Source organism: Sebastes umbrosus, chromosome 5 (assembly GCF_015220745.1).
Source record: "Sebastes umbrosus isolate fSebUmb1 chromosome 5, fSebUmb1.pri, whole genome shotgun sequence".
Lineage (NCBI taxonomy): Eukaryota > Metazoa > Chordata > Actinopteri > Perciformes > Sebastidae > Sebastes > Sebastes umbrosus.
The window spans coordinates 1316803-1339213 of record NC_051273.1 but is presented as its reverse complement, the minus strand read 5'-3'; the positions used below and the strand labels follow the sequence as shown (position 1 = coordinate 1339213).

Here is a 22411-nt window from a genome sequence, read left to right as displayed (position 1 = left end):
GAACATGAAAGTCTCTCTCTAGAGCCAGAGTTTGGTTTGTCCGTTCTGGGCTACTGTAGAAACATGGGCTGCCCATCTCTTAGTCGATAACATTTCTTTAGTCGATCAGTCGAGAACAGACCTAGTAGAAACATGGAGGACCCGCTCCCTATGTAGATATGAAGGACTCTCCTCTCTCCTCTCTCCTCTCTCCTCTCTCCTCTCACCCTTTCCTCTCACCTCTCTCCTCTCTTCTCTCCTCTCTCCTCTCCTCTCCTCTCTCTCCTCTCTCTCCTCTCCTCTCTCCCCTCTCTCCTCCTCTCCTCTCTCCTCTCTCCTCTCTCCTCTGTCTCCTCTCTCCTCTATCCTCTCTCCTCTCTCTCCTCTCTCTCCTCTCTCTCATCTCTCCTCTCCTCTCTCCTCTCTCTCCTCTCTCTCCTCTCTCCTCTCTCTCCTCTCCTCTCTCCTCTCTCCTCTCTCCTCTCTCCTCTCTCCTCTCTCTCTTCTCTCCTCTCTCCTCTCTCCTCTCCTCTCCTCTCCCCACCTCTCCTCTCTCCTCTCTTCTCTACTTTCTCCTCTCCTCTCCTCTCCTCTCCTCTCTCCTCTCTCTTATTTCCCGTCTCCTCTCTCCTCTCCTCTCTCCTCTCCTCTCACTCTCTCCTCTCCTCTCTCTCCTCTCTCTCCTCTCAACACAGTGATTCTTAGTTTCAGGTGATTATACACTAATGAAAACATACTTATGAATATTATATTCAACTTCCGCTAAGAGATTCCCCAACACGGTGCACACACTGTACCTTCTTTAAAGGAAAACGTAAAACACTTTGAGAGGCAATGTGCAATGAAACGTGCTTTATAAATACTTTGGTGCACAATCCAATTATACCTGAGGAAAGCTTAACGTACAGTGTGAGCATTCAGCCCGGGGGTGGGGTGGGCTTACATTCAGTCTTTGTTTTTCTAAATAAGCTCATGTAGTATGTGAGGAATGCTGTGCACGGAATTCTTCTCGTAAGCAGATTTCTTAAAATTGTTTGGGTCTCAGCTGAGGAAATCCTAGTTTAGTTTAGAGATTTACGTGTTGCTCTGTTTTAAACTGCACCCCCTCGGTTTCAGTTTGGTTTGACCCGTTCCTGAGGTGAGTTTTACGAGGAGTCGCTGAAGTAAATATCACGAGTTAAACAACAAGAAGGGGTTCAATCAAATCAAATCTTTTCTTTTTGTTTTTAACAACACCACTTGCTTTGAGCTGTGATGAGATTTTGGCAACGTGACATGAAGAAATGTTAGTTCTTAATGAGCATTTCATGAGGTACGTATGAGAACATTAGACGTAGGTGGTGTTCATCATCTCACAACACTTTGGACTCATTTAGTGAATTTGAAATAACCAAAATGAAACAGTAACACAAACAAACTAACCGATCGATGCAGCGGTAGACCAGCACCTCCTGTGTTCTGAGAGGTAAAATTACTGTTTTTGTGAATGGAGTCTGGTGGCTTTGAAGAGAGCATAGATAACGGCTTCAGTTCCCCGTCAGAAATGGCTGTCTGACAGCGAGGTAAAGCGTTGAAAATATTCTAAATAGAGTGTACACACTGACATAGGCCACACAGACCAGATCCACTCCTTCCGTTCTTACCTTTCACAATAAAAGCCCTAGACATATAATATTCGTAGGCGAGTATTTTGCATTTTTGTGTCGTTTATTCGCCACGCCCCCCGATGTGGAAAGGCCTTTAGTTTTTGTGCTATTGTGTGACTTTAGTGAATCCGATCTAACCCTTTAAAACACCAAAGTCACTCAATAACACAAACTAACTAACCGATAGATGCAGCGGTAGACCAGCGACTCCTGTGTTCTGAGAGGTAAAATTACTGTTTGTGTCTGGTGGCTTTGAGATAACGGGCTTCAGTTCCCCGTCACAAAGGGCTGTCTGACAGCGAGGTAAAGCGTTGAAAATATTCTAAATATAGCGTAAACTGATATCGATTTTTTTATGTCCACAGCAGTACATGGGTTTGCTCCCGTGCGGGTTAGGGCTGCACAATTAAGCAAATTTCTTTTGTAATCGCAATAGGGCCTACTGCAATTTTCATATTGCAGTATTTATTAAATTCGCAATATTTGTTAAAAGGTGAAATGTGTGTGTCAAAATACCATTTTAAATTAAATATCGTGGTGCTGCAGAGATGCCCTGGCCGTTTTGTGAGTATGAGTACGAGTACATGAGCACAGTATCGGACCCGATACCCGATACTGGCATCAGTATACAGTAATGGACGTCGGTGTTAAAGACATGCAGGACGTTTGTTGTAGTGATGTCGTGAAGAGAAAACATCACTAAAGGTCTCCAGGTGTTTCTGACTCTGGGTCAGTGCAGACAGCCGCTGACTTGACAGCTGGAATGCCACTGAGCTCAGGAATGTGCTGGTCATTGCACGCCGTTCACGGTTCACCTCTCTCACCCGAAACATGACTGGTCTGATTGTAGGCTCTGCTGAAGGGGGGTCTTTGTCAGACCCTCAGGGGCCGAGTGGAATCCACCGGCTCACCTGCTGTAAGTGCAGGTTTGCTGCGTACATCCTCAGCATGTTTCTGAACCTGAATACTGTTTATGATGCTGCTCTTCATCCTGACAGATGTTAATAAAGCGAATGCATCCGTCTGTCCGAGCCTCACGTTGTAAAAGAATCTCACACCTTTGGTCAAATCAAAGCCAGACACGCTCACAATGAGAACCTTGTTTGGCCCGTATGCCTGATTGCTTCCCTCACAATAGATCACTGTGGATTTTATTGCCTTCCTATCAGCTTTAGGCCGCCACCACTCTTTGCTAATCTCCTCGCTTGTCACCAGACCTCTTGCTGGTGTGCCAGAGCACGTTAATGAGGAATAAAAACCTTGTTTGTGTCACTCAAGCAGGAGTGTTTTCCCCCATTTATCCCATTTAGAATAGTCGTTATCTAAAGGCAACTGTTGAGACAACTATAAGCTACACAGCTGTAACTATCTGCTTTAACATCTGTACAGATAAAATGGCAAAAGAACAGACATATTATTTTTTTTCATAAGAACGTGTTGCAGACAAGTTTTATTCTGGTGTTCAAGAAGAAGAAGTTCATGACCAAACATTTTAGAAAAGCCAACACTAGGATCAGCATTGATTCATGGAGAGACCTTGGTCTGGTCAGCTAACATTACTGCCAAGCAGCTGAAATATAGAGTGATATTGTGCTTTTAGCTGACGTGTGTCTCCTCACTGTGTTGAGTGATGCTCCTTCATGTCTATGTAGAGCGAGCACAAGCGCGAGTTCGACGCTGACTTTAGTTGACTTAACGGCCACAGGTGAAGCTGTTAACAAGACATTTCTGATTCTTACAAACAGTCCCTTTAAGTTAATTGTCATGTTTAATCTTTATTTGAGTAAATTAATCTGGAGTTTCTCCCACATCATCTAATGTCACCCAACTAAACTCCTGTTTCCAGGATAATTGAAATTCTTGCTAGCGCTTCAGCTCGTAAACTTTGTCTTTTCCTGTCGCCATTTTCACACCGTGTGCAACTCTCAACAGAGATGAGAAGGAAGCGAGATGAGTCACTCCTTAGCTACTTCCATCATCAGCAGGGAAAAACTGTGTTCAATTGTTTTTTACCACTTTCCCGATCGGGGAGGTGAGTAGCAGGGTTGGAAATGAACTCTTTTGTCCACCTGTCTCTGTGATTGGTGGACTCCAACATCTACCTGCATATTTTTACCAGCTGGTGCTAATTTTAAACCCATTTACTAGCCCATAGTGGTATTTTACTTGACCCGGGGCAAGCGGGTAATCCTTATTGTTGAGCCCTGCATTCTTTGAACCACAACTAACCAGCCCAATTAAACACAACCTGTAATAATGAGCACAATAATATCTGCTTGTGTTGAAGTTGTATTTTGGATGTGCTGCTGTCTGACGTCGCTGCTCTTCTCAGGCCGTTCTTCTCGGGTGCTCATTACCCCGAGGCTTTGAGGAAACAGGGTGCCCTTGCGCCCCCAGAGAGCAACCTGTTACTATAGTAACGGTAGAAATGCACGTCTGTCGCACAAGAGGGGACGGAAAGACAAGAGTCCGGCATTTCATCCCGTCATTAGCATATTAGCCCCTTAGAGCCAATGAGACGAGGCAAGGTAGGGGAATACTCCGAGGGGACTGGCTGTGACAATAGCCCTCCTCCTCCTCTTCCTCTGTGCCCTCGTCCTCCCCCTCTCTGGGGTAAAACCCCCCCGTAATCCTGAAGGAAATCTCCCCTCCGTTCAAACTAATTCTGCCCACAGAACTTAGTTTCCGTCACGGCCACTCAGTGTTGAGTATTATGAGTTTGAAGGTCGTGGATCATCAGAGCTGCTCAGACCTCTCCTGCATGTCTCTTTACTTTGGCTCGTCTTTTGAAGAGGAATGTGGTTCTTGACCAGCTCACAACTGGTCCAAACTGAGCTCCAGGCTAATATTAGTATTGTACGCTCTCTTTAGGATAACACGTTTCTCCTTTGTGCCCATTTTGAATTCCTTCATCCAGATGTTTGGTGAGTCAAAATGCACTTTTTTTGTATTTTGAACTTTTGACTAGTGTGTGTTTGACGTCTCACCTGCTGCTTTTTGTCTCTTATAAGTCGGTGAATAACTGGGGGACATATTATATATATATATATATATATATTGGGATCTTTGTTTCCTGGTGTTTTGACCTTAATACTCTGTTTTTTGTGGTGATTTGTTTTTGTCTTATCATTCATTATGAGGTCATGCATCATTTAGGTTAAGCCATGATCAGCTAGACTTAGTGTTTCCAAACCAAATTAATCTTCGAGGAAAAGATTTAAAATCATCTGTGAATACTCCTAAAGTATTATTAATTAATTGGCTGTCACATTGTTTAACATTTAGTGTGTTTATTTGTGGATATGGACTGGTTGGTACCGGATACATGTGAAGTGAATCGGGGCTCTGAGCTGGTCTCTGCTCCCCTGCCCCCCATTCCAGCCAACTGATTCACTTTCCTAGCATATCTGTGGCGGCCCAGCTGTAGCCCTGACGATAGGCCTAATAAAACCAGCTTCATTTGCATACCAATAGCCGGCGCCATGTGTGGCTAGCAGCTACTGCCCTAGAAACAGGGACTGTGAGGAGACGAGGAGGAGGACTGGGCTCCATGTTGGCTTCTCTTTGTCCTCTAAATAGGCCTCGACTTTAATCCACTCTTCATTTTGTGGAGTTGTCCGACTTTATTTTAGCTTAACCGAATCTCTCTCGATATCTATAAAGTGAGCGTAGGCTGCAGATATAACATCTAGTAGTTAGTTTTCAGCTGTTGTTTGGACCTGTTGTCATCAGATCATTGAAGGCCTTTAGACAAGGTGACTGAGGGTCCAGGACCTCCTGACCTCGGGGCTTTGTAGGGAAAGTCTTGAGTCCGATGAGAACGTGAACAAGAAGCAAAGCTTTGTTTAGAATAGTTTCACAGTTCCCTCTCAGTTAAACTAGTTACCGAAGGTCTAACATACAAACGACACTAGACGGAGGCTAAAAATACACATTAAAGAAGTATTTACAGGTGTTTTTAAAACTTATTCCACTTAATGTTTCTGTGATAGGTGTCAGAAGACAACCCGGTCTCCTACAAAATTACGTTCCCGTATAACTAAACTACATTCTCAATGACGTTTAGAGGGTTTTTAACAGTTTTAAACACGTGGTTAACGTAAATTGAAACAAAACAAAAAACGCAACAACGCTACTTGGTTAGGTTTAGTAAATAAACATCATGGTTTGTCTTTGGTTCGTAAATTAAAATTAGTGAATGTTAACTTTTAGTTTCACACGGGACACCAACAAGTGGTCTCCTGGGTGAAAATCCTGAGTTTGTTTGACTGTTCCATCCACCTTGACTTCCTGCCTATGCAGACAATCATTACAAACTAGAGCTGTCAATCAATTAAAAATATTTAATCGTGATTAATCACATGATTGTCCATAGCAAATTAATTGCACATTAATCACACATTTTTGTTCTAAATGTACCTTAAAGGGAGATTTGTCAAGTATTTAATCCTATTTTCAACATGGGAGTGGACAAATATGCTGCTTTATGCAAATGTATGTATATATTTATTATTGTAAATCAATGAACAACACAAAACAATGACAGATGTTGTCCAGAAACTCTCACAGGTACTGCATTTAGCATAAAACAATATGCTCCAATCATAACATGTCAAACTGCAGCCCAACAGGCAACAACAGCTGTCAGTGTGTCAGTGTGATGACTTGACTATGACTTGCCCCAAACTGCATGTGATTATCATAAAGTGTGCATGTCTGTAAAGGGGAGACTCGTGGGTACCCATAGAACCCATTTACATTCACTGATCTGGAGGTCAGAGGTCAAGGGACCCCTTTGAAAATGGACTTGACAGTTTTTCCCTCGCCAAAATTCAGTGTTAAGTTTGGAGCGTTATTAAACCTCCTTCATGACCAGCTAGTTTGACATGGTTGGTACCGATGGATTCATCAGGTTTTATAGTTTCATATGATACCAGTATCTTCACTCTAGCTTTAAAACTGAGCCCGCTACAACCTCAGATCGCAGGTTGTGTTAATGCGTTAAAGAAATCAGTGTCGTTAAAACAAATTTGCGTTAACGTGTTATTATCACGTTAACTTTGACAGCCCTATTACAAACGTGTGTATTTGTGATACATCAAAAACAAACCTAATCCAGGACAAAAGACGTTTCCCTCGAAACATAATTCACATTGCAGTTTTGTTGTTTGGGAACATTTTAAGGAGACAACAAAATCCCCAAAATATAAGATTTAACATTAGTTTGTTGGCCCATTTTATAAAAGTAGAAAACATGTATACTTAAATACAATATCCTCTATAACCATCCCCATTTAATAACCCTCCAAACGTCACAATATGTGCACTAATAAACACCTACCAGAGACCCCCGTGCCTGATATGATATCGGGGTTGTCTGGGAGGCAGACGACAGCTTGGATGGAGGGGTGATGATGTGTAAGAGATTCTCTGTTCTGTTAATCTGCCCCATGCTGGGCTTTGTGTTCCCCCCTGAGACCATATGGTCTCCAGTCTGAGCACCACCTACCAGCTACATACAGTATACTGGTGAGATAATGAGCCTAATGAGAGATGATGAGTATATAATGTGTCTTCTGTGATGTAGGTTCATCATACAGGGCAACTTCTGTCACACTTTAAACTGTGACATCATCATGAGCATGCATTAGTTTGACCAGTAGAGGGGGCTGTAACACCATTAATCAGTAGATATTTTGCATATTACTGACCTGTGAAGTAGAAAAATGTGATTATTCAGGTGGATTTGAGGAGATTTAGAGCAGGGGTTGTCAAATGTTTGGGGCCAGGGACCACTTAATAACCATAACACTGATTAAGCATAATGTTTACTACCATTAGTACTCTTAGATATCATTGAAACTGTTCAACCTAGATACTTCCAGCGCCAGTTTCATAGTGATAAACAGAAACATATTTCAATTTAAATCATGTTAATACCTCTTATATTCATTTTAAAAAGAGGGTTATTTTATTCAAATTGCATTTGGACTCAACTTGACAGCATTTCAAGAAAATGATCAATAGCAAGACTGACATAGTCCTAATAAATCCAGATATTTAAACGTACCAGTCTAAAGAAGACTGTCAGTGAGTGCTTCAACTTTAAAATAATGAACTTATAGCTGTGTGTCAGAGTTTCTATTGGTCCAAAGCTAATTGTGGGTAGTAGTAGTTGACACAATATGATTGTATTATTGGTGCAAATGATCCCCATCTGTAGATATACAGTATACTTGTTTATTTTATAACCCCTCTTCACTGATCACTGATTTAGAGAACCTCTCGTCTTTGTGAGCTTTTTTTGGACACTGACCCCCCCGACACACTTGAGTTTTCTGCAGTGCTATTTTCTTTATTTAGCCTTTTATTTAACCAGGTTTAACCAGGAGATCAAACATCTCTTTTATAAGGGAGACATGACCAAGAATAGCATAACAGCAACACAGAGTTTCAACAATTAACATAAAAGCACATTAAAATGATCAGATAAACAACGACTATGTTTACATGCTCAAATTTCGAAAACATTTTCAGATCTTTTTTTCAGACTTTTTTGTCCGACAAACATTCAGTTTTTTGTCCTTATTCCAAAAAAAAAGACAGTATTCCTACTAAGCTGTTTACATGGCTAATGAGAATGAATATTCCTGTTTACACGCAGCCGTTCATACTCAGATTAACGTAACCGGTGGCGAGCACAGCCTCCCTCTTTCATTCCTTCAAACACCTTCTTGAAAAGGTCGGCGCTGTGATATTTGTGCATATCTAAAAACCTGTTAAAACTAGGTGTGTTTCTCCTTCTTTTTTGTGCATCTCTGCAAACTGTCAGCCGGTCTGTTTGTGTAAAACACACAGAGCTGGCTGCAAACAGGCAAGAAGTATATACTGTACTGTCCAAAGAATGCTCCTAAAACCTGAATAATATCACCATATCACACATGTCTTAATCTGAAAATGCTCCATTCAGAATAAGGTTTAACTCTGTTGTTCACATGACCTGCATCAAGTTCACTATATTGTTATATTTGCATTAATAGTGGAATATTAGCGTGCATGTAAACGTAGTCAGTTGTACACAGACATCCTGGACTTTGGGGTTGCAGGGTTGATATGTTTTGAAGTTTAAGATCAGTCTGTAGATTGTTCCATGGAGTAGGTGTCCAAAATCTAAAAGCTTTCTTTTACAACAACAGAAAGTCCTGCTAACAGAGATTGTAATTTCCATAATGTGGTGTGCACAAACTTTGAACAGTCAGACCCAGCGGTCTAAATGTCAGATGTCTTCTTCTTCTGTGAAGTCAACTGTGGATGAGCTCTGAGTGTGTGTGTGTGTTCCTCCCCCTGCTGCCCAGGAATATGAAAATGGTGGATATTGTAGCTCAGAAAATGCCCTCTGAGAATGACGTTCATGTGGCGAGAAGCTTTCTCACGAAGATTTTGCGAAGTTCCATGAGGTACGGTTCATCGTAATTAGTAGTACCTTTCCCCTTCTCTCCCCTCCCCTCCCCTCCCCGTGCTCATAATCACATCAATCACTCGTCGTCTAGTGATAATATCATCCTCATTCCTGTCGTAGCGACTCTCCCTCTCCTGTGGTTTATTACCTGCCCTTATCGGCATGTCTCTTTGTGGTTCATGTCATTAGAGGAAAGAGATTCATCCCATTATTTCAGCATGCAAAACACTGTCTGTCTGTCTGTCTGTCTGTCTGTCTGTCTGTGACATGTACGCTCATGTTTCTGTGTCTGTATTGATTGAAGGAAATTGTATTTGATTTGAGGTGTTTGTTATTTTATGCTGATATGTTCTGTTCACATTTTTCCTGACATGCAACTCAGAAAGAATCGCTTTAAAGGGTACGTTTCCTGTGCAGAACTGACAGCTGTGCAAAGAGACAGAAACATCTCTTATACTTCAGGTCAATCCTCACTTTGATGTAGGGCTGCTTGATGGTAAAAAATCATAATCACGATCATTTTGGTTGATATTGAGATCACGATTATTCATCACGATTGCTCGTTGACTTTGGAAACATTGTGCATTTAGAAAGAACATTTTGTGGCCTTCGTTTTCAAGTTAAAAGCATCAGTCTGGTGCACTTTGAGAGCAAAACTAAGAGGCTAGATTGGGTCCGTGTTTCAAGACGGTTCAGGTGGATTGCCGTTATCAACGCACAGGACAGTCTGTCCCGATTGACAGCAAGCTCAGGCCTTTCCAAGCCGACCTAGAGCCGATCGTGCCGCACTATTACGGAAGAAATATGGCCGGCGCTGGCCGGTAGAATTCCCACGAGGGGATCCTTCCCACACCGAGCGGCCGTCGTTGACCTGCGGAGCGAGAGGAAAGCGCACCGCTGTAAAGGAAAGGGGCGCGCTGGATTTATAGCACTAGACAAAATGAGAGCGTCATTGCAAAACAGAATACAGCACAATGATCATTTCATGTCAATTGCAACTAACGAATATTGTCATTATCAATTAATCATTTGGTAGGGCTGCTCGATTACGACAAAAATCATAATCCCGATTATTGTAGTCAATATTGAGATCACGATTAATTAACATAATTACTCGTTGACTTTGGAAACATCATGCATTTAAAAAGAAACTTTTGTGGCCTACATTTTGAAGTTAAATGCATCAATCTGGTGCACTTTGGTGCTCTAGTAAACAATTTATTGATCAACGCATCATCAGCCTTTCCAAGCCGACTTAGAGTCGGTCGCGGGCGGCGCACCACTGCGTTAAGGAAAGGGGTGCGCTGGATTTATAACGCAAGACAAAACAAGAGCATCATTGTGAAACGGAATACGGCACAATAATCGTTTTATGTAAATTATCTGGTTTTCATAATCGTCTGAAGCCAAAATTGTATTTGTAATTGAAATGTGATTAATTGCACGGCCCTATCAGTCTATAAATATCCATCCCGGTTTCTCAAAGTCCAATCGATTATCAAATCAGTTGACGATTATTTTTCTGTCGATCGATTAGTCGACTAATCGATTAGTCGACTAATCGTTGCAGCTCTCTGGTAACATTCACTCAGCTTTATAAAGTCCCACATCATACAGAATCATGTATAATCACCAGAGAGGAGGCAGAACAATGTTGTGTAACCCTCGGTCCAGGCTGTCTACCATGGGACTCAGGAGCATCATCAAGGTCCTCTTTCAATCTTAAACGTCCGGACACCCGGTGTGCTTTCAGAATACTTAACCATCTTAATTGTTAAAAAATGCACAAAACTTACATTTCTTCATATTTAATACAGTTTTTCCACGACATGCAGGATATAAAACTAGTTGAGTTGCAGTACTGCCAGCTGTAGCAGTGACTTCCAGCTGCACAGTAAGCAGCACACAGTGTTTTCCATAAGGGGGCCGGTCTCTGATCCAGTCTGTGTTCTCTACCCCTCTCTGCAGGAGGAATGAACCCATAAGCAGGCCTCACTCCTGGCACGCCACCAAGTTCAACGAGAGCCAATCAGAGACCGCCAAAACGCAGTCTCCTCCCACGCAAGTCTGGCACACCAGATACGATGCAAGGTAACTCCTGAAGGGATCCTGAAGTCTGCCTCTTGAGTCTCAGTGTGTTAGATATCCAGCACTGTAGATTAAAACTATATGATTAAAGAGGGTTTTCCAACTGTTGGTTCTTTAGGTTGTTCTACTACGGACACTTTATAGCTTCTGAATGTTGAATCAATCTCTTCTCTCTGCTGAAAACAACATGAAGATATATATTTTTTTTAAACTAAACAGTTTTCCATTGAAATGGACTTTTCTCCTGAAAAATCTAAAGTTTTGTGCATTTCTCCAGATGTTTTGGGTTAATTTTATTGACAATGCTAAACATAGAAGTACAAAAAGATGTGCATTTAGGCTTTCAGCTGTGTTTAAGTCTTGATACTGAAACCTGATAATTGATTAGATGAAAATGTGTCTCCCATTTTGAGCATCAAACGGTTAATTTCCTGCATTCTGGTGAATAAGTACGCACACATTTATGGTGTAAATGTCTTTATTTATGTAGGAAAACACAAAATTCAGGTGACAAAATATCAAAATATTAAAATAGAATAGAATATAATGCAGTAAGGCTCTCAGTCATTCTGTATTGCTTTCAAATATTTCATCTCCTGTAGATCAACTTTTCTCATTTAGGGAAGTAACCTCTTTAAATGTGCTCTCTCCTCTTTAAAATCACCACAATGATGCATTAATGTATTTATAAACCTCTGGACTTTAATAGCTCGTACGTGTTTCAGCAACATTTCTGCTCAGGTCCAAAACTTTCTGCACATTCGAAACATATCCCACAAATCTGTGTTCCCTGAGAAGTCGTAATATTTTGAGAAAAAAAGTAATACTGCCGAGAATAAAGTCGTAATTTAATGAGAACAAAATCACAATAGATTAATAATAATTTTGTGCATTAGCCTGAGTTATTGCTCTGCTGGTAGTATCCCCTTCAGACCATTATGTGTGATACAGAGCAAGCAATAGAGGAAAAGGACCATAGTTCATAACTTCATTAACAACAACAGTCTGTAGGTAAATGTCTGTTTTGGTTGTGTTTGTATTTTCACACGTGTTCCTTTGCTTTCCCCTCCAGCTCCTCCTCCACTGATCTGTCCTCCGGCTGGGAGCAAACAAACCTGCGCCGAGTCTCGGACCAGTTCAGCTCTCTGGGCAGCATGGACAGCCTAGAACACGTCCCCCACCCGTACCCCGCCGGCCAGCTGTCACCCGCCAAGTCCAACAACAGCATGGAGCACCTGGGAGGAGGAGGAGGCAAACGAGACTCGGCCTACAGCTCCTTCTCCACGAGCTCCGGCACTCCAGACTACACCCTCTCCAAGAGCAACGCCGCCTCCACGGAGAACGTGCTCTATAAAGTCAGTCAGTGGGACGCTGGAGGAAAACACAACAACGGCAGGAACAGCCAGAGCCTGACTGAGGGCGTCAAACAGGACGACAGGGTGGCGTACTTCCAGATGCCCGGAGTTAGCGCCGGCCCACAGACGGAGGACTCGGCCGGCTCGCGCCACTCCACTTCAAGCAGAACCAACTTAGGACCAGTTTGGCACGTCCCTGAAACAAAGAAGAAGACTGCCTCCCCCTCTCCTCCTCCTCCGCCTCCACCTGCACGCAGCGACAGCTTTGCTGCGACGAAGGTGCACGAACGGGGGCTCGTCATATCTCACCCTGAAGCACCTGAATCACACGTCAAGACTTCCTCTGAAAGCCGCCGCGGCCACAACCCGTCCCTGAAAAACGACGGCGATGTGTTTCACTCTTCTGCTGATAAATTCAGCTCTAACAAGCAGTACTCGCTGTCCAGCAGCGATGTTCGGCAAGGCCAGCCCCACCATCAACGACACCACAGTGACAAAAGCACTTTTTATACCCAGCCGCGGGCGATGTCCGTACCAAAGCCACAGAACGTAGGTGGCTACTACTGCAGCATGCAGGAGCTGCCTACTAACGGGTCCGCACAACACTTTGGTCAGAACCAGAGGAGGAACTTAAGCACCTCCATGTCTACTACGTCCACCGACCAAAACACCGACGGCAGTGCACACAGCCGGTACTACTGCGTCACAACGTGTCACAACCCCCAGTCAGGAAAATCAGAGGACAGGAAGAGCATCACGGGCGTAGAGCTGGCTGGAAATGAGCGTAACTCTCTCAGCCCACAGTCAGTCAACAAGGTGAAGTATCACCTGCCTCAACAGCAGCAACACGCCCCTCACAGTAAAGACAGTAATGGATACAGCAAAGTGAGTACCGTACTAGAAACCAGCGCTGACGATAGGGGAAGCCAGAGAGGACACAACGCCGAAGCTCCGTTCATGAGTTATCCTCCCAGACAGACCGTCGACCATCGGAGGTCTCTGCCGCCGCAACACGACAACCGACATCACAGCCAAGTGAGCAACAAGATCTGCCCCCAGGCGACTCCCATGCTTCACTCGCTATCCCTGGACGCCGCCGGCCAAGGTGACAAAACAAGAGGCCCAAACTCCGAGGAGTCCCTTGAGAGCAAGCAGATGAGACGCAGCGACCGCTTCGCTACGACGTTAAGGAACGAAATCCAGATGAGAAGAGCCAAGCTGCAGAAGAGTATGAGCGCAGCGACGCTTCCTGGTGCTGAGGGTGAGACTGAAGATGATCATGATGTCTGGAAGTCCACCGAAAGCAGCGCCCCGACATCTGCAGACGGCTCCTTCTCCAGCTCCTACAAGGATCATCTGAAGGAAGCACAAGCACGGGTGCTCAAGGCGACGTCGTTCAGGAGGAAAGACCTGGAGCCGGTCCTGCTGGAGCACCCGGCGGCCGAGGCCTTACCTAACTACCCGTCCTCAGCCCGGAAAGACATCGCAACTCTGCCGACTGTGTCAGAGTCTGGGATGAGCAACTCAGGTAGTCAGGTGACTCGCATCGGAGGCCGTAAGCGTTTTCCTGCAGAAAAGAAGGTACGTTCTTTCTCTGAGCCGGACAAAATCCACGAAGTCGGGGTGAAGGGAGATCTCACTCGCAATCAAAGCTCCTCACTAGACCAGCAGAAGCTCCTTAGACCAGCTCTCCCCCCGCAGATCTATACAGAGACCCCCACAGGGACCAAAACCCGAGGTTTCAGCTCCAGCAGTGAACCAGAGGACACAGTGACGGGCTTCAGGAGCAGAGCTGAAGAGGTCCAGGGAGGTCCTCACTCTGCACACAAGCAGTTCATCCTAGACCAGCAAAGACTGGGCACCTTCGCTGAGTACGAGGCCAGGTGGAATGTACAGAAAACCGACCCAGAAACGAGAGCCTCCGGACGGTACCGGTCAGCCGATAACATCCTGGATCCAGGACCAGAGGAGAGATCCAAAACCACCTGTTTCCACGAGAGATCCAGATCGTCTCCTTCAGCTGACTTCTATGGACAGGTGAGGCTCAAAATGACTTCAACAAACCTTTCTATTGGAGTAATCTAAATGGCCGTAACCTGGTTTTAGCCCTCCTCCTCCTGTCTTGTTATTTGGTTAACGTTCTTCCTTTTGGTTAATTCATTACCATGGCAACCAGATTGCTTCGTTTTTCCAACCCAGTTTAGATGAAACCAGCCACAGTAGCTTGGACAAACAGCTATGTGGCACTGAATTTGATGAATTTACTGTTTATCAGATAAAAAACGAACACACCGCAACATACCGACTCTCTCTCACTCGCTCTCTTCTTCACCGTCTCCTCCTGGCGAGGCGGCCGTCTGGCTGCTGCTGCACCGAGGAGCTGCACCGCCGCACGCCGGCCACAGCAAACCGGGGGAAGCACAGACACGTTTTAAAGGTGCACCGTCCACCAGCATCGGCCGCTCTCTCCTCAGCTCCAGCACCGACACCGCACCGGGCTGCTCTGAGATTCGTTTATTTCTCTAACGGGACTTTTCTCTTGTTTTCTGTCAAGCTGAAAGTTGTACTCCCCGTCATTCGGACCGGTTAGAGGCCCGCAAACCTCCGGTATCGGCTGCTTTCCGTTAATTCATCTCCAGCAGGAGGAGACGGTGAAGACGAGAACGAGTGAGAGAGACAGTCAAAGTGTTGTGTGAAAATAAACACACTAAACTAACGTGGAAGAAACTAAAAAATAAACCCTCAGTTAGCTAATGCAACAAGTTGGGCTAGTTAACTACAGCTAACTAGCTGACTAACTAGAAAGACAAACTGACTGATAAACAGATTTATCAGTTTGCTAAGTGCTCCTGCAGCTCTTGGAAGATGACCTTTGACCTGCAGCTTCGACTATAGTCAGTTTAAGTGTTGTAACTGTCTGAAGCCCTCGAGGTGGCTTTAAGACAAACACTGTGAAGTGAAAGAAACAGGAGGAGGAAGGAAAGAGCCAAGTCAAATATTAATCCATGTTTGTTCATAATGACACACCCTCAGCTTAAGGAAGAGAGAGAGGGGCATCAACACGCTGATGTTTTCTCACTGTTGAAAACCAGGAAGCTGCAACATGAGTTGGTTGGAATCATTAACAGACTAGAAACTCTCTGGAGGACTGGAAGCTGCTTTTCTTCTGTGGATTGTTTGGGTGGTTTCTGCAGAACTGATTGTGTGTTTGTTTCAACTTCATTTACAGAAGATTCAAGTTCCTGCAAGAAAGAGTGAGGCAGAATATTCCCAGACGGAGAGTAAACCTGCTGAACCGCCCATCACCGCCACAGGGTGAGTCATTAGATGTACCTGCTGCTGGTGCACCAGTGTGTCTCTAGCAGAGGGATGTCTGCCTGTATGCCTCAGTGAGCTTGTAGAGGAACAGTGAAGTCTTTATAATCTGTCAAGGCATACCAGCGACAACTCTCTGGCTGAGCTTTGTGTCGTCTACTGGAGGTTTACTGGCGTAGGCGAGATATCTGACCACGTCTGTGACAGTGAGGAAGTGTTTCTCCAGCCCTCCGGCAGAATGAGACGGGGACCCGGGTTCAGGGGCCCGACCCCCGAGGCATGAAATTATCATTAATAAGATCTATTACTCTGCATAATTGGATTTTTAGCCACGCTAGCGACACGGCTCTATAGATGGCATCTCTGTCGATGCTGCAGACTGAAAGATCTCAACAACTTCTGAAATCTGGTTCAGGCGTTCATGATCCCCTCAGGATGAACTCTAATAACTAAAGAGATACCTTAACTTTTAATCTAGCGCCATCATCAGGTCAAAAATGTAGTTTGTTACGGTTAAATCAGGGTTCGTACAAAGTCTTGGAAGTTTGGAAAATGCTAAATTTCAACAGTTATGTTTTCAAGGGTTAGCAATATGCTTGAATTTGAATATACTCAACATAATCTTGTGTTTCATGATCTACACAATCACTCACAATCACGTAAACCAAAACTATTTTAATATTTGAAATGACACGATACCGTCGTCGTATTTGTTTCTTGTCACCTGGCGTCTCACACCAGACGTACATATCAAAGTTAATATGAACTAGGGTCACGAGAACCGATACTGCGGTACCAAGTCGATGCCAAAACTCTAAAAACGTGACGGTACTCGTTTTCTACCGTACCGACGGTACCGTACGATGCCTGCAGGATCCGAAATAAACAGTCGCCAAGCGCCAAATGCGGCTGCTTCTGTCCTCCGCTCCCCCTGTCGGAGATTTACGCACAACACAGCGCCATGCAGCGGCGAGATCCAGAGATCCTCTATGTTCGAGAAGAGGACTCACTCGTGGGGGAAAAAACTGAACTGAACCGAACAAACTGAATTTCTATCTTTATTTCCAGTGAACGTTATTGAGACTTGCATTTGATTATCTTACACTTAACTCCCCTGATCCTCTTAGTTTAACCGATCCAACAGCATCCAATCAAGTTTCAGGAGAAACCCATGAAGAACCGACGTTATGTTACTGGGCACCAGTTGGATCCAGTTACTCTGCTGTTAACATCACGTTACATCTGATGAAAAGCTCATACCTGAGTTAGGACTTGGTCCCACCTCTGGTAGCCTTTACCCGGTGAAATGTCACCATGTCAGTGAATTTAAGCTACTGCAGTCTGAGGATATACACTCACCGGCCACTTTATTAGGTACACCTTACTAGTACCGGGTGGTCTTCATCTGCTTCAAGGTTGGACGTGTTGTGCGTTCAGAGATGCTATTCTGCATACCTTGGTTGTAACGAGTGGTTATTTGAGTTACTGTTGCCTTTCTATCATCTCCAACCACTCTGCCCATTCTCCTCTGACCTCTGACATCAACAAGGCATTTCCGTCCACACAACCCCCGCTCACTGGATATGTTCTCTTGTTCGGACCATTCTCTGTAAACCCTAGAGATGGTTGTGCGTGAAAATCCCAGTAGATCAGCAGTTTAATACTCAGACCAGCCCGTCTGGCACCAACAACCATGCCACGTTCAAAGTCACTTAAATCCCCTTTCTTCCCCATTCTGATGCTCGGTTTGAACTTCAGCAAGTCGTCTTCACCACCTCTAGATGACGTAATGCATTGAGTTGCTGCCATGTGATTGGCTGATTAGCTATTTGTGTTAATAAGCAATTGAACAGGTGTGCCTAATAAAGTGGCCGGTGAGTGTGTATATAGACACATGTACACATTACATTGGATTTATTGTTTTTTTTATACCGTGGTATCGAATTTGGTATCGAGAATCGTGGAAATTCACTGGTATTGGTATCGACTACTAGACTTCTGGTATCGTGACATCACTAAAATGAACAAATCAAATTAAATAAACAAAGAGACAATAGACATAGATTTCCGTTCATGTGAATGAGACCCAGACCGAGGCTGGAGCGCCAAGCCGTGACCAAACGGACGCTACTGCGCTTGTTCCATTTGCCCAAGATGCGGGTACCTCTCCAGGCGGAAGTCGAGCCATTTTGTCTTCAGGCGCCACGGAGACACTTTCACAGGAATGAACGGGGCTCCGCCTCCAACGCTGTATCCACTTCTCTTTATACATCCATGGACTTCCCGAGTCGGAAATTCGACTTCGGTTCATATGGAACGCAGCATAATTAAAGAAGCTATTGGGTTGCATTATGGGAAATGTAGTATCCAGTCTTTTTGGGAGCTTGACTCATAGCTGGAGAGACAAAAGCCAGGATATCTTCTCGTCCTCTGATGCTCCGATTCTTTAGAATCATGTTAAACTCCATGTATGTGCAGTGACGTGGTGGAGATGACTTCATGGTTTGTAACCAGTTATTCTGGAGTCTTTATCTAAACTCCCACAGGTGAGACTCATTGAAGGGTGTAGAGTATCTCATTGTCGGAGACACGCCAGATGACACTCTCACGTTTGCGTTACAACAACAACAGCACAAAGGAAGTTCTCTGTCATTGAACGGTCTGTGAGATGAGCTCCACCCAGATAGTGTTATTGATAGTGATACCGGTGTAAAGAGACACCAACAGGTGGCTTCTGTCACACACAGCACACTCAGCACGCTCACTTTTTATATTCAGTGGAAATGGCAGCAGTAAAACGGCACGTAGGGTGAGTTCTTTTCTTTTTTTACAATTATTGAACTATACTGTGTTTGATCTGCCTTTATTATAGCTACTGCTGCCGTGGATTTAGATTTGTAAAGACGGAAAACAACCAGAATTTGTCTCCTATTTGGCAAAGATTGTAGTGTAGTAATGTGTTCACAGTGAAAGGATCAGAGAGTCTTAAAGGAATACTTCACCCCCAAAAATGACCATCAGTTATCACCACGTGTTATCTTGAATCCTTGATTGTTTTTCTCTCATCCCTCCACGGTGAACGGAGACTAAAAAAAACAGAGAAAAGTTATGATGAATTGAAGTAACAGCAAAACTATATCAAAACATATAATAGAAAATACTTTATTTTCTACTTTTTGCGTACAAAAGACAGAAATGTGTCTTTGGTTTGCATGTGTAAAATCTGCTATCAACATATCACATTCAGACAGGACAGATTCAGCAACTCCGTGGCTTATTTCTCTCATGAAATGTTTTCAGAAACACGTTTCGGTGAACTATTTTCGTGATGTAAGAGAAGAAAGTTTCCACATGAGCCGCCACGTTGGTTCCGGTTTGAAAGCTGGGAGCAGCGGCCAACGGAGGGAAGGCTTTCATCCAATCAGGTGTCTAGTGGAAACTCATCAAGTGTCCAATGCTGGGATAAAACAACACCCCCGTGGGACACGTACCATGAGTCTGTTGTGGAGGCCGGTCATAGCCCGACACGGCCGTCGTAGGGGATCAGGAACGATAAATGAGTGTAGTGTGCGACAATCGATGGTTTTATATTGTGTAGTGTGTCATAGTACACGACAACCGACGCCGTGTCTGGGACGCCTCACGACACCTCATGACGCGTCACGACGCCTCACGACACCTCACGACGCCTCACGACATGTTACGACACCTCACGACGCCTCACGACGCCTCACGACGTCTCACGACGCCTCATGACGCCTTACAACGTCCCAACAGAAAGTCTAGCATATTTTTTTTGCTTTCCACGACGTGTTCAGTCATGTCCGTGAATTTGACCGGCTGAGCTCAGACGCACAACGCTGTAAACAGAAGCACATGGTTACTTATTATGCAGAATGATGTCATCGGACCTCACAGTAGGATATTCAATCGAGGTTGTGTCAGAGTAAAAAAACACCACCGTTGTGTCCGTTGCGCATGCAGAATCCCATTACGCTTTTGCTTCTCCCTGTGAATTATATCTTTATTGTTTTCCCCCGGAGCGTCGTGGGCCTCTTTACATGGTCGGACCCGGGCGGGCGTGAGCCCCGGTAAGCCCGTATATTAAGACACCGGTGCCGGGAGAGCGTGTATTGTCGGAACAGGGGACCTACGTGTAGTCCGTCGTGTGTCTCATTTTGTAGGTTTGGATACAACCTGTTCACACATTGGCAATAAAGAACAATTTATACGTGTAAAAAGTTCCATACAGTCCCTTTAATGACCACATGGAACACTTACTGGTTCAGATGTTAGTATATAATCACTTTAGTCCTGACATCTCTATTGCTCTTCTAACTTTACCTACAAAGAGTTAAAGCAGTAAATGTGAACTGGGCAGGAAAAAGTGATCCTGTTTTGCTTCTGTTGCACTGGAGGATTATTTATTCCTTCTGTGCTGACTTGTGGGAACTGAAATATTCCTCTCCGGGCTGCCAGCTGAGCAGGGAGGAGGCTGGAGGAGAGGGAGTCGAGTGTCTTGTCATGCTGGTATAATCATAGAGTGGCTGGTGGAGAGACGAACAAGGCCTCCTGCTGCTGCCACGCTGTATTATTTGATTGAGCTGCAGATGATAGCCCACGCTGCCTGGCGGCTGAGCACTGTGTAATTAAAAGCTTTCTATTGTTTTGCTCAGGTTCCCTGACAGAGGGCCCGCCGACTGTAAAGTGAGAGAGAAGCCGGTGGAGTTTTTTCTACCTCCTCCTCCTCCTCCTCCGCCCATGAACCCGGGAGCCAACCCTGACTGTAGACAGCGAGCTGCCGCTGTGAGACCCGCCGTGAGTCTCGCAGAGGACCAGGGACACGCCGAGCCGAGGAGGAAGCCTCCCCCGCCCAGATACCCAGAGCTCGACTCCCACGAGTCCTCCACCAGTTCCCAGAGTGAAATCTGCTCTCCTAACGCCGACCCCAACCCCGCCTTCGTCCCCACCCACTCTGCAAAGGGAGATTCTGAGCAGGGCAAAGGACTTGTGGACAAAGCACAAGGGGCAGTACATCATCTATCAACATCCAGTCCTCAGCCTGCCTCCTCTCCCCCGCCGTCCTCCTACAGACCCCCAGGGCCGGCCACCATGGAGGGGCAGCAGCAGCGCTCGCCATCGCCACACTTCTCCCCGCAGAGACTCAGCGACAAGCCTCCCGTCTCCTTACAGGATGAAGACTCAAACAGGTAAACTTGTTTTATTTATGTGCATAGTATTGAGACCCACAATAGACCTCTTCTTTAGGGGGGTCCAGGGGGTGTTTAGGGGGAGATAGCAGGTCAACAGTAGATGTCACATCGAAATGGTGTTCATCATCTGAAAGCTGGAACCTGAAGATTAATCTGAGATGCAGTTCAGCACTGTGAGTCAAGTTCTTCTAGTCATAGTATATGATGGTCATCCCCATGCTCTACTAGGTCTCATAAGTTGTTGCAGCAATTTTTGTGTTGATATCATTTGTTACACAGATTTGGTGTTAAATTTAACCATTTTTTTTACCACTGGAGAATTGATAAAAATGATCAATAATCCCTCCAAAATACCACATTAAGACACCAAGACCTTGAGGAACACCATAGAAAAAGACGGGGAACTGAAGCTGTTATCTACGCTCTCTTCAAAGCCACCAGACTCCATTGACAAAAACAGTTATTTTACCTCTCAGAACACAGGAGTAGCTGGTCTACCGATCAGTTAATTTGTTTACTGTTTGTTTAATCGCAATTTTTTTATTTTTTTATCTGTTCAAAATGTACCTTAAAGGGAGATTTGTCGAGTATTTAATCCTCTTATTAACATGGGAGTGGACAAATATGCTGCTTTATACAAATGTATGTTTATATTTATTATTGTAAATCAATTAACAACACAAAACAATGACAGATATTGTCCAGAAACCCTCACAGGTACTGCATTTAGCATAAAGATTTAGCATGTCTGAAAAAAAGTCAGAAAAAAGTCAGAAAAAGGTCCGCCAAATATATGAAAAAAAGTTTTAAAAAATGTCCGAAATATGTCCAAAAAAAGTACGACAAATATCCAACAAATGTCCGACAAATGTCAAAAAAAAATGTCAAAAAAATGTCTGAAAAATGTCAGAAAAAAGCACGACAAATATCCAACAAATCTCAGAAAAAAAAGTCAAAAGAATGTTAGGAAAATGTCCAACAAATTTCCAAAAAAAGTTAAACAAATGTCAGAAAAAAAATCAGAAAAATGTCCAAAATAAATCAGAAAAAAAGTTAGAAAAAAGTCTGAAAAATGTCCGAAAAAAGTACGACAAATTGTACGACAAACTGCAGCCCAACAGGCAACAACAGCTGTCAGTGTGTCAATGTGCTGACTTGACTATGACTTGCCCCAAACTGCATGTGATTATCATAAAGTGGGCATGTCTGTAAAGGGGAGACTCGTGGGTACCCATAGAACCCATTTACATTCACACATCTGGAGGTCAGAGGTCAAGGGACCCCTTTAGAATATGGCCATGACGATTTTTCCTCTCCTAACTTTCTGTCTCAGAACTACCACCCAGCTCAGTCGGA

At 44.3% G+C, this 22411-nt stretch overlaps 1 protein-coding gene across 3 annotated transcripts in view; it reads left to right on the top strand.

Moving 5' to 3' along the window:
- The window catches only part of shroom2a (shroom family member 2a), a 49985-nt gene that overhangs the window by 22132 nt on the left and 5442 nt on the right, over nt 1–22411 (top strand). For 2 of the 3 annotated variants that reach the window (XM_037770354.1, XM_037770355.1), the window contains 4 exons: nt 11053–11175; nt 12245–14564; nt 15757–15842; nt 20519–21052. In XM_037770354.1, coding sequence (XP_037626282.1) covers nt 11053–11175; nt 12245–14564; nt 15757–15842; nt 20519–21052 — 3063 coding nt within the window. Of the gene's footprint in view, nt 1–8717; nt 9083–11052; nt 11176–12244; nt 14565–15756; nt 15843–20518; nt 21053–22411 lie in introns of those variants that run through there. The other variant, XM_037770356.1, reaches the window with a different exon arrangement.